The 16,797-nt window shown below is 37.8% G+C and overlaps 1 protein-coding gene across 2 annotated transcripts; it reads right to left on the reverse strand.

Moving 5' to 3' along the window:
• Positions 1–735: 735 nt before the first annotated feature.
• On the reverse strand, positions 736–16,784 carry LOC139944398 (PRKCA-binding protein-like). 2 transcript variants are annotated; one of them, XM_071941410.1, is made up of 10 exons: positions 16,659–16,784; positions 10,598–10,709; positions 9,829–9,957; positions 8,182–8,338; positions 7,233–7,349; positions 6,594–6,727; positions 5,998–6,090; positions 4,643–4,743; positions 4,235–4,329; positions 736–3,615 (listed from the first exon to the last, which is right to left on the reverse strand). In XM_071941410.1, the coding sequence occupies exons 1-10, from the start codon at positions 16,685–16,687 to the stop codon at positions 3,380–3,382; spliced, it is 1,203 nt and encodes a 400-aa protein (XP_071797511.1). In that variant the 5' UTR covers positions 16,688–16,784; the 3' UTR covers positions 736–3,379. The 2 variants fall into 2 exon arrangements, with proteins under 2 accessions (XP_071797511.1, XP_071797510.1); XM_071941409.1 differs by lacking the exon at positions 16,659–16,784 and adding an exon at positions 13,027–13,525.
• Positions 16,785–16,797: the final 13 nt, after the last annotated feature.

The raw sequence follows: 16,797 nt of genomic DNA on the forward strand, positions 1-16,797 counted from the left end.
CATACAAATAATTTGTCCGCTTATTCTCTTGAACCAGAGAGAAGATAATTGGGGCTATACTACTTTATTTATGGTGGAGGCAATTTGTGAAACATTTAAAAAGTTTGTGATTATTGAAATCAAACATGAATTAACTAAACTAATATTGGGGAACTAAATTATGCTGATAAACAAGGAGATAGAGGAAGAGCATAGTCCTATTTGGTAAAGGTCAACCATCCACTAACTAGGACATTAAATATCCTGTTGCACTTAAAGGAACACTTTGCCTTGGATCGGTCGAGTTGTCTTTGATAATCGTTCTGTAACCGTTTGTTGTAAAATGTATATGGTTAGAAAGATATTGTAAAAGTAGAATACAATGATCTACACAAATATGCCTCGAAATTGCGTGGTTTTCTTTTTACCCTGTCGACTAACACGGTCGGCCATTTATGGGAGTCAACATTTTGACTCCCATAAATGGCCGACCGTGATAGTTCGCGACGTAAAAGGAAAATTGTGCAGTTTCGAGTGATACTTGTGTGGATCACTATATTCTACTTTTAAAACATCTTTCTAACCATACGCATTTCATAACAAACGGTTTCAAACGCTTTTAATAGACCAACCCGTCCGATCCAAGGCAACGTGTTCCTTTAACCATGGAAGAGGAACATTCTAAAAGAATAGGAAATTACACATGGCTTTCCACCAGCTGTAGATTAAAGCAAAAACCAACACTCTATTTCGGAACATATAGATTAGTTTATTCAGGAAATAAATAATTGTAAATATCACATAAATGAATGGAATCATATAGATTTGTATTCATTGCATTACTTTTCATTACATATTTACACAACTTTCTTGAATCTGACTGGAAGGTGGAATATGACAATATAATTATTAAACAATTCTAAACTAATACAAATCTTCCAGACCGTTTTCTAGTTTAATTGCAAGTAAAACAAAATTGTCAGTACTGTTTTGTTAAAAGAAGAAAATTGGGTTAGATATAATATGCAGTACTGTAGAGCTTAGTTCCCCACTCAAAAAAAAATAACTTTAATTTATTTTACAAATACAGCTACCACTGTAATAAAAACTAGTGCTTAATAACCGCAGGAATGTAGGGCAGTAAGAGATAAAACAGTTGTCACAAGTTTTGATTTGATTCATTAGAAACATTTTCTTACAGAAGTACCGTTTACAAAGAAACTTTGTACATGTGTTATAACTGTTTGGCAACTTTACCATGCTGGGGATCTGGGGCCAAAATGCCAGCAATTTTTGAGAGCAAATGTTCTGGGCCCAATTTCATGGCTCTGCTTACCTTAAGCAAAGAATCACCTCTTACAGGGAAGCAGGGAGTTCCAAGCTTATAGGCCAAGCATTTTGCACGGGTTATCTGGGAATTTTGGCTCATGCGCGGGTGACTCCATGTCACCAGGCATTCTACGCTTACAAGGCTAGTGCAGAAATTTGAAGCTTGCAGTGCAAGCGGAGAATGGTGATCTTGAGCGGAGAATTTGGCGGTTAGCAGAGCCATGAAATTGGGCCCAAGTCGAAGGCTGAAACCTGTATCCAGGTTGTCCACAGCAGGGTTCTAGAGGTGGAAGGCGAGGGAAAATACCACTATGCAAACCCGACCAAAAATATCTCTAAGAATCACAGAATCAATAGTTACATAAAATTGTACAAAATGTAATATTTCATACTTTCTTCAAACAGCTTTGTACATTTTGTGCATGCCAATTTGTCTACACTTAAAAGAAGTTGTTTGATCAGGAGCTGTTTTTTTACCTATACCTAAACGAGTGTGAGGGTAAAAACATAAAAAAAACAGGCTTCGTTTCCACTTTGCTTTCTTTTTGAGTTAAAGATAAAGCAGAGTTTGTCGACAGGCATGTAAATGAAGTTTGTTAAAAACACAGGATCATGCCACTCACAGCAAAGGCACAACGCTGAAGACCCCCAAAGCGAGGAAATCGACACGATACACTAAGAGACCACTATTTTACACTAAAACATTAAGACTTAGACAACTTAAGGCATGCTCTAAACATTCAAATTGGCCCAATTGTTTTCTTCTAAATATAAATGGTTGCTAAATGTAACCAGCATGAAACGATTCTAGAATCATCAAACAACTCCTTGGCTCAGTTTCACAAAGAATGCAAGATTCATGGCCAGGCCTGATACTTTACAGAGGCAACGAAGGTGATTGCCTCCGTGCCCCCTGGTCAATGCCTTGGTGCCCTTGAAATGCTTCAGTAGAAATTTACAATTTCCTCATGGGGTGCCCTTTAATAAGGAGAAAATGCCTCGGTGCCCTTGCCCTTTCAAGCATACAGGCCTGCATGGCACATATTTCGGATCAAGCTTTTAGGTAGTTAAGTAAGGGATGGTGTGTATGGCACAATGATAACAGGGTTTGCTCATCTGGAGGTTGCAATGAAAAGTCTTGACCTAAACCTTTTGACATATAGCAACTTTGCCTATAGTCGGAGGAATTGAAATGTAAGTGGTAACTTGTGCCTAGGCAAGTCATTGTACAAGACTTTATTTAAGTCGCACGTGGCTTGTTCAGACATGGCTTAAAGACACTGGACACTATTGGAAATTACTATAAAATAAAATTGTTAGCATAAAAACTCACTCGGAAACAAGCAATGGAGAGCTGTTGATAGTATAAAATGTGGCTCCCTCTGAAGTAACGTAGTTTTTGAGAAAGAGGTAATTTTTCAATCCAATATTAAAATACTTCAGGCCTGAAACCTTTCAAGGCCTGAAGCATTGTAGGCATCTGAAAGCACACAAGTGTGTGCAACAAAGATACTTTTTCTTTCATTATTCTCTTGCAACTTCAATGTGTCAAAATTTTCACAGCTTTAATATTTTATGCATATGTTGGGATACACCAAGTGAGAATACCGTCTTTGACCAAACGTGTCCAGTGCCTTTTAAGGAACATGTTGCCTTGGATCGGTCGAGTTGGTCTATAAAAGGCATTTGTAACTGTTTGTTATAAAATGTATATGGTTAGAAAGATGTTGTAAAAGTAGAATACAATGATCTATATATACTATATAATATAATATGCCTCGAAATTGCGTGGTTTTCCTTTTATTTTGCGAACTAACACGGTCAGCCATTTATGCGAGTCAAATTTTTTGACTCCCATAAATGGCCGACCGTGTTAGTTCGCAAAGTAAAAGGAAAACCACGCAACTTCGAGGCAAATTTGTGTGGATCACTATATTCTACTTTTAGGTTATCTATCTTACCATTTCCATTTTATAACAAATGGTTTCAAACACTTTTCAACGACCAACTCGTCCGATCCAAGGCAACGTGTTCCTTTAAGGGTGGCTTATTGATTAAAACGGAGCTACATTCAGCTTGCAGGTGAGATGAGATCTTCCTCCGCCTCGAGAACAGCATCGACCTCCTCCTCCTCGTCCTCCTCATCATCATCGTTGAACTGATCACTAGTGTCGTAGTTGATGGTGGTGCGCAGGAGATCAACCTCGATGGGGAAGATCTCGGCAACTTTCATCTGCTTGTGGCAGTCTTGAAGATAGGTCGCCATGGCCGAGACGAGTCTCTGGAGTTGAAATACAATATCTTGCACTAAAAGAGAAAAGAGAAGGAATATGAAATGAGAAGTCGATAAATTTGAAACCCAGCATGATAGAAGGATTTTAAGGAACTAAACATCACAAATCTAGATTATTGTTTCATGACAATTTCCTGAGACGTTGGCGAGAGTACCCAAAACAAATTCAATACAATGAATATATGAACAGTTACTCGGCGGTAAACATCCACATTCCAAAATTTTCAAAGTATCAAATCATCCTTCTAAAGCTAAACAAACAATACTATAGGAAGGAAGACGTGCGAGTATACTGTTCGAAATGCGAGCGACCAAACCTGCTCTTCTTAGAGCCAACACTCACACAAAAGAGATTTACACATGGTTGGACCCGCACGCTTACGATTTATTTATAGTTTTTTCCTATTTCTCCACACCATGCAAAGCTTCAAACAATACTTATTAACAATAATATTCTTGTGTGGGAAAACAAATGATATGTGGGATTTGAGGCAGTGCATGGTGACCAAAAGGTTAGTAGGACGGAGAGGTTTGTTTGGTTTATGGATCCTTTAAATAATGTTAAAAAATTACTTTATTCGTATGTGCTGATCATAAAAAGAAATAGAGAAAAAAATGATAACAATAATTTACCATGTTTCTGGTCTAGCAGTTCTAGTTTGACCATGACGTCAGATCGCAACTTGGCAAATTTAGCTCGGGCAAGTTGACGGCATCTCAAGATTAACCTGAAGAAGAAAGATGAATCTGTTAGAAAAGTACCTAATCTCCCAAGCGATATCTAAAAACGTGACCACCTTTTGAAATTAAATTGTCAAATGTTAGTTGTAATCAAACGGTTCCAATAACCATTGATATACTTTGCCTTTGAAATGGACTTCACCATGTACACAGGAAATCAAATTTCACATGACTATGTCAAGACAAAAAAACAATTTATTTTCTGATCACTACCAATCCAATATTTTGTGTTTCATACAGAGCAAATTTTTCTGCAGACAGGTCTACATAAAACCTATCAGCATATTATTAGTTTCTTACCTGTATTCATAGTTTCCTGTTTCTACTCTGTAGAGTGGTTCCCCTAGTGTTGCATAAGCGTACTCCTCATCATCCATTTCTTTCACTTTCAAACAATATGACTGGAGGGGAGCAATACACGAAAAAAAATTTGTCAACAAGATTTCTTAATTTAGAGTTGACTTAAAGGCAGTGGACACTATTGGAAATCTCACAATAATTTTGGCATTAAACCTTACTTGGTATGAGTACTGGGGAGAGGTTGATAGTATAAAAATTGGTGAAAAAGTGCTCCCTCTGTAGTGGTCTTGGAGAAAGAAATAATTTTCAACGAATTTGATTTGGCGACCTCAAGTTTAGAACTTGAGGTCTCCAAATCAAACACCTGAAAGCACACAACTCCGTGTGACAAGGGTGTTTTTAGTTTCATAGTTATCTCTCAACTCCGACGACCGATCGAGCTCGAATTTTCACAGGTTTGTTATTTTATGCATATGTTTAGATACACTAAGTGAGAATACTGGTCTTTGACAATTACCAATAGTGTACACTTTCTTTAAGACAAATTTACAAAAAAAAGGCATTTCTCAAACCGCATCTTTGGCTCTGGCTCCATGCGCAAACTGATGTTTAAACCACCATCGCGTGCAAACAACACGCTACTCAAAAAATGAGCTTCAAATGCAGTGCTGCGTTTGCATTGTGTTAGCAACGCAGGGAGCCCAAGTTGGAGATTAAACCCAAACCTGTGACCTCCAGACGTACAGTTTTAGTGATTGGTCAGCATGACCAGTCAGCATGACCAGTCAGCATGACCAGTCAGCATGACCAGTCAGCATGACCAGTCAGCATGACCAGTCAGCATGACCAGTCAGCATGACCAGTCAGCATGACCAGTCAGCATGACCAGTCAGCATGACCAGTCAGCATGACCAGTCAGCATGACCAGTCAGCTTGTCATGTCACTAGTCCATACATGTACTTCGAAAGAAATAAGGATGCTTTTCAACACTAACGAACCAGCCGGACCACTTGAAGAGAATTTGCACTAGTCCTCGTTAGGGCTCAATTTAATGGCTCTGCTTACCGCTGAATTCTGTGTTTAAGATCATGAAATATGCTTGACATAAGTGCAGAACTCCCTGCTTCTCCAACATCCGATTCTTCGCTTACGGTATTGTAAGCAGAGCCATAAAATTGGACCCAGGTGTTTTCATTAGCATTTGGCCAGTGGACCATTGTTTGGGGGAAAACTCTGCTAAACTTGGTCACGACACTCCACACATTTATTCATGCACTATATCTTAAAAACCAGCAGTAAAAAAAAAGTATATAAAAAAAACCTGATTTTATAAATAAGAGAAGGTTGTACAAACCAGATATTCAAACTTTGCATCGGCATACTTCTTGATTGTGAGGCGGGTGTCTGGAATGGCTTTGGTGAGGAATGTACCCAAGTCTGTCAGCATCTGGAGGATGATAAAATGGTTTATAGGATTTGAGGCAATGCATGGTGAGGTATCAATATATATTTGGTTTATGGCAACATCATGTGTGTATCTACTTGCTGGATAGATTATGTTCTTTTGAAAACTTGTCTTGCTTTGTATTCTACTACCTCGGAGTAGGTTTGCGAAATATGGGAGACTTTTCAGTTCTAAAAAGACCTGTCCTACTTTTTAACATCTACCTGTCCCGGGCGGAAGGTAGGAATCAGCCAGGACTACTTCTTTTGCCTTAGTGGATCGAGGGGACTTCTAGTTATTAACTTCACTACCGCAGAGTGAGTTCTTAAAATAGTCAAAATACTGTTTCCATTGGAAACCTGACAATCTATAGGGAAAACTTTTTAAGGGGCACCAAGGCCAAGACCAGGGGCAGCAGAGGCCATTGTAGCCATTTCTGTGTAAATCCAAGCCTGTTAAGCAGAGCTCTATGAACTGGGCCCGTTCTCTGTGATGTTCAGACTCACTGGTTTGACTGTTCTCAGCAGACGGATGCCAAACTTCTCCATATTCCGGTGGGCTTCAGCAAACACTGTAAATGCCTCGCTAGCCTTTGGCTGAGGTTCTCTCGCTCCGATAACAGAAAAGACTTCTCCAAAGGCTAGAAGTGAAACACAGAAACATGAGGACTAACTTAAGATTCAAAATATAGCACATCACTGTACATGGTTTTTGAAAGAGTAAGTTCATTTTAAAGTTGTAGTTTTCGAGAGACCAATTACAAAAAGGAAAAACTGTTGTTGACAGGGTTTATTTTTGTTTCTGTACAAGTCATAATACAAGTCTTAATGATTTTAATTTTGGATTGAACAAAGACAAATTTACTAGAGGGGGACTTTCAGATTAACGTGCAAGAACTCTCCGAAATGAGTTATCAAACTCTTGTGTCTCCCAATTTTGTCAATATCTTTGTTCTGGGGTGCCAGTCAGAAGCCATACAACCTGTAAATGCACATGGCCACGGATCATACAAAAGTTTAAGAACCTGGGAAGCGACAGCAGAGGGATCAATTTAAAAGGGAATGCAACTTTTTATTTCAAATATCAAGGGAAATTATGTGCATCTTGAACAAGTATTTCTCAATTTGAAAAGAAACCAAACTTACATTTGTGTGTCTGAGAGAGGTCATAGAACGCCTTGAGCATCTTCTTAGCATGTTCCATAAGACCCTTGTACATCACTGATGTTCCTTGGAGTTCGTCCATCTTCTTTATCAACACATCTGCAACGAGTTAGAGAAACATAACAATCTAATGACTAAAAGGAATGGGTCTATGTCAGAAGTTAAGAGAATCTTAACTTTGTGGATTCCTCTCCTCTTTTAACCACATGCATACAAATGCTCTTTTCAAATGAAACGCAATCTCATTACCTGGTCGACAAACAACTTGTTTTGATTGATCGCATCACATTTCTTGCTCTCCTTGCAATGACTATAGCACTCATCATAGCATTTTCAAATACCTTTAAGCTATTTTGTTTATTTTGGTTTAACCCATACATCAATGTGCGTTAGCACTGTATACAAAAATCACAGGAAGTCAGGTGAGGTTCGAACCATCAACGTTTGCAATTCAAGAGCAGTGTCTTACCCACTAGGCCACTGAGATTGCCTGGGTAGCTAGAGGCAGTTCGAATCCCATATTTTAGCATTCGGTCCAGCAACAATTTAATAGATTGAAACTTGCGTCGGGAATAAAGAATATTAATTTTGATTTTACCCATGTACACCACATGTTAGCACCGTATACTCAGTATTTTCGCAAGCTCTTTTAAAAAAATCACAGGAAATCAGGTGAGATTCAAACCCTCAACCTTTGCATTTCTAGAGCAGTGTCTTACTAACTAGACCACCGAGATTGCCCGGTGGCTAGTGGCAGTTTGAATCCTATATTTTAGCAGGGGGACACCGCAATGATTTTGAAAATGGAAATTTGCAACGGGGATAAAGAATACTAATTTTGGTTTTACCCATGTACACCGATGTGTGTTAGCATTGTATACTCAATACTTTCCAGAGCTCCGTGAAAAATATCTATTTTGTTCTTCCTTACCATTGCACAAGATGGCTCTGCTAAGACCTAGGGCGTCGGCGGTAGATGAGCTCATATTCTCCACCATACGATGCTTGGCCTTCTTCAAGACGATGTCCAAACTTTTGCCCTGTTTAGGATCTGCATGCAGCTTGTTATAGTTGATTATCACTTCAGACTTTGGAGAAGAAAATGAAAACAATAAAACGGGGGAAAAAAAATCATGATCAAATGATTCCAAAATGACTCCATAATGGGGAGATTGCGTAATTTCAAAGAGCTTCGTGTTATGCAGAACATATTTTGTGGCAGTTTTCTGCAAAGGCCAAACAAAATTTATGTTGTGCTTATGGTAACGGTCTGAGAAAAAATCAAGGTATGTCGAAGGGGAAACAATTTTATTTTGCTCATTGCTAAGGACCCAAATAGAAATAAGTCTGAGTTATTGGCTTTTTGAGTTATCCTTGGATAATTTTGTGCAGTATTTCTATCTTGTGTTCTATTTTGGTTTATCTTATTTCATTGTCTTTTTTCCTGTTGTATTTTTGGCATGTTCTTGCTGTATTTTTATCCTAAAAAAATCAATCAATCAACCAATCATTTTTTAAGTCAGTAATATGCCAGAAGTAATCCACCAACTGGTGCTATACAACCAGATGTTCAGCAACAAGTCTTACCATCAGTCCATGCTGAGATTAATCAACCACCTACTGATGAGCCAAATGCTTCAACTGAGGAAGGCGGAAGGCGACAATGACAATTAAGCTTGGGCGATATCACGATATTATCGAATATCGCGATATTAATTTGGACACAATTTCGATATCGGATGGATTTGGTTTTAATCGATATGTCGCGATAAATCGATACATCGATTAAATATCGCGATGTATTTGCTAGTTGAGACATCTTGCACCCCATAGGTTTGGAGTAAAACCAGAAGAATAGGTCATTAGAACACCTCTCTTATGCTAGGACTGTCTCTTCTACAACTTTCACTTGGAGTTTTAAGACTGATGATGTCAAATTTCATTAATCGCGATTATATCGAATATCGCGATATATTGTCAGCGATATATCGTGTATAAAATAAATCGATATCGCCCAAGCTTAATGACAATGCATCCATGCAAGGAACCAGACTATGATTTGACAGTGAACCATAACGTTCCGAAACCGATTCATTGTAAACAGTAAACACCATCTTCAACGACTAAGGGATTTTGTTCTTATGCAGAAATCAGACTGGAACTCAATGCTATCCGTAACATGTCCCAATTTACTGTTATTTTTAACACACAATGGAGCCCTCAACTGATAGTTCCCTTGCATCACAAATTACACTTTTATCTTATTTTGACTGCCTGAACATTGTAGGTTGTTTTTGTGTATCTTAACAAAATATAGCTGTGTTAGTCTAATAGATAAAACAAAGGAAATGGTAGCACTTAAAGACTCACTAACTACATAAAAACTGCATTTATGAGCTTTTGCAGCAACTACATAAATACCTTTCCGAAAGTAGTTGTTGCTTCGAAAGCGTATGCATATTTGATGTAATTAGGCTTTAAGTGCTACCACTACCTTCCATGTAAGACAAACACATTAAAAATATTTTGCTTAAATAAATAAGCTGTTACTTATGCCTCTAAGGATGATTTGCATTACCTTGATAGCTTGTATCATGCGAGCTACTTCCACTTTAGTTCTCCCTTTAACTGATTTACCGTTAACTCCAACTATCTCGTCCCCTGATGCCAAAGTACCATCCTTGGAGGCAGGCGTGTTATCAAATACCTGAAGCAACCAAAACAAATAACAGTGCATTATTTTGTCTTTTAGAAGTACCTTCACTCTTAAAGGGTCTGTATACATTTGGTAATGACTCTACAAATTGATGGCAATAAAAAACTACTTGAAAAAATTACAACATCTTTCGATAATTTTAATGTATTTTGAGAAACTTTTCACTTCCATGTACTGTGGTGTATTAATATGGAAAAAGATATCACGTTTGATCTAATAATAATATTGAGTCTGGTGCTCTTAACCACTCAACCATGACACTTTGCGGCGTGTCGTGGCCGAGCGATCCAAGTCACTGTCCAAATCCAAGCTGTGATGTTGTCAGCAGTAGAGTGTTGGTTCGAATCCTGATCTTGACACTTGGCCCGGTAGAGCAAGGCACTTAACCACAATTGTTTAATAAAAAGTTGGGAAGGTAGTGCATTTTGCTCTACCGGGCCATGCTCTTTGATACCATTCATCCTAACTGACTGTGAAGGGGTAACCCCATTTCAGCCGTAAGAGTAGGTGACAACATGCTCCTGGTTAATGCCTGAAATACGCTTGCCGTAAGCACAGAATTCCCTGCTTCCTTACGCATCGATTTTACGCTTACGGTAAGCAGAGCCATGAAATTGGGCCCGGTACCCACCTGTACAATGTAGAGGCATGGACACAGTGGTGCACCTCCTCCTATGCTGATACCAATCAGGTTCTGCTTGTCCTTGATGAGGCTCACATTGCCTGGAATTGCATCCATACCCCTAAAGTAAAAAAAGATAAACAAAATCAGACTCTTAAAATATTCTGGAAGATACTTTGCAAAAGCGCACAGCTACAATCATGGCTTCGTGGGTACACTTTTTGTTACAAAGACACCAAGTAAACAACAGATAAACATGGACCTACATGTGTTGCACATGATGTCAAACTCGTATCAGTATGGTGCCTCCACCTGTAGATAAACAACGGCCATTAATTGGCAAAACCTGAGCGTTGCGCGTACAAATCTGTGCGTTTTGATTGTTTCGTCATCATTTTACCTCTGAGAAAGCAGCTGGATGACGTCAATGCATAAGGTTTAGTGGGCAACAGTTCAGCGAAACAGCTTTCCATTAGCAGGACTACAAGTACCGGTATTACACACGGAATGTCTCTCGCTAGAAACAGTCACCTTGAATTGGTACACAATGTAATTACATGTACCTTGCTTGAGTAGCATCAGCAAAAGGATTGTGGATAGGGGTTATTTCAACCAGATGCTGCTTTACGGTACCAGAGGTAAATATTATGTAGGGCTAATGTTACATACATTTGTTATTTTTTTGTTATACTTTGAAGCAATTCTGTTGCTGGTTTACCACGCAATTCATGGCTGACATTACAAAATGCAGAATTCAATATGCCTCAACAAAGACTAAGGTCATTAGGGTTGGTGGTTACAACTAAACAAACAATGCAGAATTTTGTAATTTTTTTATATTTTGAAGTAGTAAGATTATTCTTTTAATAATAATATAATAATAATAATTCAATAATAATTATTCAATTCAATAATTCAATAGGCGTACAATCCTTAACAAAAACTAAGGTCATTAGGGTTGGTGTATTCAGACAACTAATCGTACATGATGCAGAAAGTTACACACATTTTTCTACTTTGAAGCAGAAAGGTAAAATCTGTTGCTACTCTGCAATTCATCGCTCCACACCACTCCGTAGGCAGAATTCAGTACAGTACAGGCCCACAATCCTCCTGGCAAAGGTTGTCAGACTCCTCCATTCTTCAAGTTCCCAGATCTCAATTCTCTTGGTGTGACTGCAGTTTTGCTCAAATTGGCCCTACTATCTCCCACTTGCCATTCAACAAGCCCGCCGGCAAGGTCTTCCAAATAAACTCAAAACCGATTCGTTCACACTCTATTTCAAATTGTATGCTTTGCAAGTTTTTGTTGTGCACTATAAAAAAGCTCCACTATTTATTTATACAATAAAAAAGCTCCACTGTTTTTGTATACTACGTAGGACAAACCATGTTTTATAGCTATCAAACATACCTAAAAGTGTAGTGAACTGCTAGACTGAACTATACGCATTGGATAGTTTCTGTAACTGTGTTCGGGTTTGGGTGTACAGCAATTCTGTCAACCCTGATGAACTGACCTGCTTTCCCCTAAGTAATACATGACCATGGAGCTTAAAGGAACATTTTTCATAATGGCACAACTGGTATATTTTGTACTTCCTGGAAATGCAGCTTTATGATTTGACCGTGTGTATTTGGTTTGATGGTTTATTCAGGATTGTACCAAAGCTAAACTCATAATGCTTTGCAATTGCATGGCTACTAATTAATTTAATAATATCTAGTTCTTTTTAGAGTGCATTAATAAATACCTCAGACAGTTTCGCTATTCCTATTGGTGGAGAACGCGTCACGTGAGTATACAAGCCTTTGTTTATGACCGGTAAAAAATGTTGAAACATGGGCGAGACACACGAGCTTGCACCTGTGCTTATAAGACAGTTTCTTTATGTGCCACATGACAGAATACGCGCGATTCGCACATCATTCCCTTATAAGGAGTTGTTTACCCGAGAGCGGCGGAGGGCCTTACCATTTCATAGCTGGCGGGGTATTGTGTTGAAAGATATCATTGAACAATTATAATTTTTGCATTTGTTTTACTTTTAGACAAAAAGTGTTGATGTTTTTTTGACCAAAAACCTATTTATGAATGGGAATCAAAGTGTGTTGAATCGGTTTTCAACTAGTGGTTTAAACCCGCTGAGGCCTGGTTCTTAATAGTTTACCTCGACTTCCTCTCGGTAAAATTATCAAGAACCAGGCCTCAATGGGATTAAACTACTAGTTGAAAACTTCTTCACCACACATTGATTCCCTTATTTTATAATAACGTGTGAATTTGCATACGGTTTTTACGTTGAGTTGCAGTGTGTTAACCAAGCACTAATTTGTACTTTTGGGTGGAAGACCCTAGTAGTAAAGACACGTAGAAGATTACACCATGGGGAAGAGGATATTGTACTTCATATTACTAAGCCATAATATCTACTCACATGCGATCTTCCAACGCTGAAAAACCATCCCTATCACTTATCAAGTCCAGACTCATGCTTTTCTCTGATACACAATAATCACCTGCTCAAAACTAATCTCATCTTGAGAACAAAAACTTTGACAAAATGAGTTTCGTCCTCCTCACAAACAACCAAAGCAGAAATCATCACATCGGCCATTGGGTCGTTCAGCATGCATTCAGCTCAAACTTGTTGCATCTCCATCATATGGGAAAGTCGAAATGAAGTCTTCTGATTCTATAAAGTTATCTAGTGGGTAGCTTTACAAGACAATATCAATTTCATCAGTACGGTCCACACTTAAGTCCATGCTATACACGTGTAGCTGATCTTCCCCATCATGGGGACAAATGCATCGAAACACCCCACGGGTTTCCCCTGGTGTTGGGTAGATAAACTTCCTTAGATCAGTAGACCAAACCTGATACAGCTGCACAGTACACAGCTCTGATAACCTTCAGATACATAGAGCAACACCACTAAACAGCAAGCTTTAACAATAAAATGGCCAACAATGTAAAAAGTAGATTCACTATTGATCTGAAACTGGCCAGGATGGACACAATCAATCCATGGCAGCCATGTGAATTCCTGTGACTGGTATGCGAAGCTTTTGTCAGTATTGAGTTAATCTGCATTAGCCGCTGATGGATCAATGCTTAACTGAAAGTTTCAATCTCTACAGTGGACTATTGATTGATTCTTCTTCTTTTTGCACCTGCAAAACATGATATACATGTATAGGCTAGTAGGCCTATACTACAAACTGTGCATGACAGAATGACAGTTTACTGGTGAAAGTGATGAAAGTAACTCTGTACTCGAACTTGTGTCAAGATACTTTGTTCAAAAGTAAATTTTAAAAAATCAAGAGTGTGGAACAATTATAAATCAAAGACTGCATATTAGAAACTTTTGTACTATAATAATATGTCAATAAAAGAAATGACAGGCCTATATATAAAAATGAACATAATTGGTATATAAACAAAAATTAGTTACAAATCAGAAATTCAGTTAAAACGAATGCATTTCAAAAGACTTCATTTACATACAAAAACTACTTTTCCTTTGATTAAAAATCATAAATTTATTAGTAAAATCAGTAGTTTAATTAATTAACTAACCAAATAAATTTATAATATAACATTAATTAGACATGACATTAGAAACTGTGCTCTAACCAAAAACTGTTGTTTTTCTTATTTATTTATTTTCTTTTATTTGGGGGGGGGGACCAAGGTAAGGGTATTGTCAGCCATTTAAAACAAAATTCTTGAATCTGAATATACTCAAATTTTTCATTTCATGTTAAAGGATTTGGGTACTTTTTGTGACACAAAACATATTGTCCACAGATTAAACATTTAACTTACACTGTTTGAAGATAATGATATTAGAAAGCTTCCCTGAAAATATTACTTGCTGAGGTGTTGTAGTTTTTGAGAAATTAGTAAAACAATGTCATGAAAATACGTTTTTACATGCTAAAATAATTTTCGTCTCATGATCACTGAGACAAAAATTATTTTCATGACATTGTGTTATACTCATTTCTTAAAAAGTACAGCACCTCAGCAAGTAATATTTTCAGGGAAGCTTTATTTTATTATTTTCAAACTGTTTTAAGTTTATGTAAATCTGTGGACATTGTGTTTTTTGTCCTACAAAAAGTACATAGACCCTTTAAGTGATGTGAGCAATTTGGGAGTCATACTTTGCAATTTCCAGCCAATGTAAAATCAAGGCACTGGACACTATTGGTGATTACTCAAAATAATAGTAATTCGCATAAAAACTTGATAACGAGCAATAAAGAGCTGTTGGTAGTTGGTACAGTTTTTTAGTATTATAATACTGAAGTAATACCCAAAGCACCCGCAGCAATTGCTCAGGTGCCCTATGCTTTTGCTGTGGTGCCCTTTGCAAAGTTCCAATACAATTTTTAAAAAGTAACATTTTCCCAAATATTCCCTAATTGAATATTTAGAATTACATTACTACAATGTAGCATGCCTTGAACTACGCTCTTGAAGGGCAACTGCAATTTTCCTCTGGTAAAGGGCAAGTCTATGGGAAGTAATTTCAATACCAGTTGGCAAAAAAAACCACTGAGCCAACCTGTCCTCTTTTTGTGTCACTGACACAGAAAGAGCATCGGGTTGGCTCAGTGGCTTTTTTCTCTGCCTTCACTTCTGTGGACCCGGTTTAAATCGTCCCTCAGACTTGTATGCGGATTGAGTTTTCAGTCCCTACCCAATTGCGTGTGTTTTTTCCCTTGGGGTTTTCCTCTTACAGCTTAAACAGCTAAAAAGAAAACTTAAAAATCAAACAAGTGGAAGTTATTGTTACAAAACCCTCATATGCTAGCTGGGGTGTGCCGACTATCATTTATTTAACAAAATAGACCTAAATGTCAGACCTAGAATTTTATCTTTGAAAGGGTAAGATCATTTTATTTTGCAATGGGCACTTCCATTGAAAAATCTGAATTTATTTGGAAACTTCTGAAAAGGCACCAAGGCAAAGACAAGGGCTTGCAACAGGGGCAGTTGACCCCATGTAATCCCAGGCCTACATGTACATGTACATGAGCTAACTGTAAGTAATAGATACCTGAATAAAGGACTGCGGCTCAGGATAAAAAAACTGAGACAAAATCATAAAAATAAAAAGAAATACAATGTTAGGCGCCTTTTTTTACAAGAATGGATTGTCAAAGTCAATTATACTTTTTTAGGCCAGAAAAACAAAGACCAGTAACACCATCCTTCAAGTGACACTCAAGTTTTATATCAACAACCATATATATAGCAAGGCTCTGTCCTTACTCTTACCCAACTTGCTCTTACCTACTCTATGAAACAGGGCACCGGGCGCATTATGTACCATTGAAATGAATTGGGTCAACTAACCGGTCGCACTAAACACCGTCACTTAATTAACTTATGACTTATGTTGATTATTCTTTTAAAGTGCATTTAAAATTTGTCGTCAGGGGTCGTGAGTTGTTGGTATATAGTGCATCCCCTATCTAACATGTCTAATGCTAATGCTAGTCAATAATCAGTGCAGGTTGTTCGGTCAGCAGACTCAGCGAACATGCTCAGTGACGTGTGTATCCTACACCGACGTGTAGGCGACCTTTAAATCGAGTATCGTGATTCCTGTCTGTCTGATTTTGCTGAATTGCAAAAGCAAACGGTATCTTAACTAAAATTTAATAAAGGCTTCCTCCATAAGGTTTATCGCGATTCAGAACCCCAATGCGTTGTAGGAAGGCATATGGGGCAGTTTGCTATGCCGTGCATGTTGTCATGCACGACTCACGCACGCATCGCCTACATCTTTATTTATGTGGGTTCAACAGCGCCCTCTCTTGATATTTTGCTATTCGCGATAAACCTTTAATGAACCAGAGGAAAACGATATGTAAATCACAAAACAAAATGCTATTTTTACGTTCATTATTAGTCCTATGAGTATGACTTTTTTTTATGTTGTTGGAAAAAAAATAATAGGTAAACACCGACCGAATTACAATTTTAATCATTATTAAAAGGCCTAATTATAATACACCGATCATTGGTTTATCATGAAAAATTACTTACATCTTATCTTCTTCCATCTCGTAGTCCATTGTCAATGTGAACAATTTTTTTTTGCTGTAAAACAAGATTATTCGCAACAATATGACACAGAAATTGTTCAGGACGAGACTTTAGGCTGCAGCCATATTTAATCTGAAAG

This window comes from Asterias amurensis, chromosome 11 (genome assembly GCF_032118995.1).
Source record: "Asterias amurensis chromosome 11, ASM3211899v1".
In the NCBI taxonomy this organism is placed as follows: domain Eukaryota; kingdom Metazoa; phylum Echinodermata; class Asteroidea; order Forcipulatida; family Asteriidae; genus Asterias; species Asterias amurensis.